Source organism: Agrilus planipennis, unplaced genomic scaffold, assembly GCF_000699045.2.
Source record: "Agrilus planipennis isolate EAB-ADULT unplaced genomic scaffold, Apla_2.0 scaffold27, whole genome shotgun sequence".
In the NCBI taxonomy this organism is placed as follows: domain Eukaryota; kingdom Metazoa; phylum Arthropoda; class Insecta; order Coleoptera; family Buprestidae; genus Agrilus; species Agrilus planipennis.
In genome coordinates this window covers 1025662-1027970 of record NW_020439094.1, presented here as the reverse complement: position 1 = coordinate 1027970, position 2309 = coordinate 1025662, and the positions used below count along the sequence as shown (strand labels likewise).

Below are 2309 nucleotides of genomic sequence, written 5' to 3'. Positions count from 1 at the left end.
CTACTGAAAATAAGGGTTAAATTTACTTTCTTTTGGTTTTCAGTTAAAACTCGAAAAATTGTAATTGTTGAATTATACTGAAACCAACGATGCCAACTTTATGACAAGTACTATATGTTTTTGTTAGAACAGCAAATATTTTTTATTGTGTAGTTATTATTTATTAATGCACCTCCATCCATAGTTTTACTACGAAATTTTGAACTTATTGAAGAGCAGTTAAAGACGTAGTTTTTTATCATCATTTTATTATACTTTTCGTATACTATTGCACATTATTATTTATTAATTTTTTTACACCGTTACTTTTCTAAACAAATTCCTTTTTTTCTTTTCTGTGTTTCAGTAATCTTGAGCTAACTATTAACAAATTATTTCATACAATAAACTTAGTAAATGTACAGTAGCCTTTATTATTTCTTCTTATCATACTTCTTTTGATAAATATGGAATTCTACTTTTATGTATTCAGTAAAATACAGCATTTTAATATAAATATCTTTTATTATGTACACCCTTTAAAAAACGATAACAAACTTTGGAACTATTGTCCCACAAACACATATTAATAAAATAAATACATATCAATATACCCACATTGCAATACCTAATCTTGAAACAAGATATTCAACCTAATGATGTTTATGTTCGAAAACGACGGATTTACCCTCGGATTTAACATGTTCATGTCTCCACTGGGAGCTGGTTGCAGGTTCATGATGATGGGATTCGTGCTTGGCCTCTTCATGATGGTATTCTTTCTTGACTGATTCTACTTGTTCGTGTCTCCATAGGGAGCTGGTTGCAGGTTCGTGATGATGGGATTCATGTTTCTCTTCATGGTGGTATTCTTTCTTGACTGGAACTTCAATTTTGATAGAAATGGGCTCTTCATGCTTTACGATCTTCTCCTTTCTCCATTCGCTGACTGGCAGACGAGGTTTCTTTCTTAGTTCTAAGCATAGTTGTGCAGAAGAGGTTTGCAAAATGGTAATATTGAACAACGTTTATTCTATAGTAATAATGAAAATCCCTAAACGATGTCATAATAATGCTAAATAGTTAGCAACCATTTTGGCTTGATTGTTGAAACCATTTTGTTTTGAATGTACCGCTTTGCTTATTTCTAAGCTCTCAAGAAGCTTCAATCTATACCCTGCTACTGTCGAAACAATTGTCGACTTTCGCCAATAAATTTGTGAAAAGGTTGTCAAGTGTTTTGTTAATTATATTTTTGTGTCTGATGGTCGTACTGTTTGAATTCATTTAGGAAGTACGCATTCCTATCATCGCTTCAAGTATTTCCATTTAATTTAAGGAAGCAATTTGAGAAATGACGAACTAATACGACGAAAAATTATTAAAAATATATAAAAATTAAGACTAGTTAAGAAAAACTCATAAAACTTTTGAAAAAGGTTAAATTATTCTTGTTTTGTTATGGATTCGCTTAAGTGAGGTGTGGTTTGATATGCACGAACGCTCCGCGTAATATGGGTTATATTACATCACGTTAGATCTAATACAACAGCTAAAAAACACAAAATATAAAATTCAAAAGTTGTAAACAAGACTTAGCAAGTACTAACTAGACTTCTGTTACGTGTAATAATAATATTAATAAAAACAAAACAGCTGAGACTAGTCATTTTAAATAAATTGAAACGCTGCAATTAGTAAACAAAAAAGTAATTTATTGTTGAAATTATTATTCTTGCTACTGGTGAGGCCAACATGAATCCAGCTACTTTCGATGAATCTCAAACTACCCAGTTGACAGCTGTTGTAAGCAATCAAATTGAAAAATTGAATGGAAAATTGGATTTCTAAGAAACTGCTGTTATACCATCCACCCAACCAACTGCTGTTGTTTTGGAGGAAATGCGTCCTTCAGACAGTGGATGGAATGGACTGAGGACATAAATAGGCAACTTTTTCGCTGCTATTAATACGAAGTGACTGAACTGGAAACCAATTTAACAAACTATAGACCACTTTTGAACAGAAAATTTACTAAAATATATCCTGAACTTAATTTTATAGGTCGTCAGCAAAAATTATCCGATCAAATACGAGTGATACATCGCAATAATAAGATACCATTGTTTGAAAGGGGAATTATAAAACAAGAATTAAAGAATATTTTTTCAATTTTAGTACGATAGTAAGCAGATTTTTTAACGCTTCTGATATATCCCCTTTTTCAGTTAACACAATAGGTTAAATTAGAAGTGGAATTTTTAATAATTACCGATTATATTTCAGGACAATAAGTACTATTCGCTTTATAAAAAATAATTTATAAAAAA

At 30.7% G+C, this 2309-nt stretch overlaps 1 protein-coding gene across 1 annotated transcript in view; it reads right to left on the bottom strand.

The window, feature by feature from the left end:
* Window positions 1-632: 632 nt before the first annotated feature.
* The window catches only part of LOC112905308 (histidine-rich glycoprotein-like), a 3441-nt gene continuing 1764 nt past the window's right edge, over window positions 633-2309 (bottom strand). The window contains exon 2 of the mRNA XM_025977450.1: window positions 633-955. Within this exon, the coding sequence (XP_025833235.1) occupies window positions 633-955 (323 nt within the window). The remainder of the gene's footprint in view (window positions 956-2309) is intronic.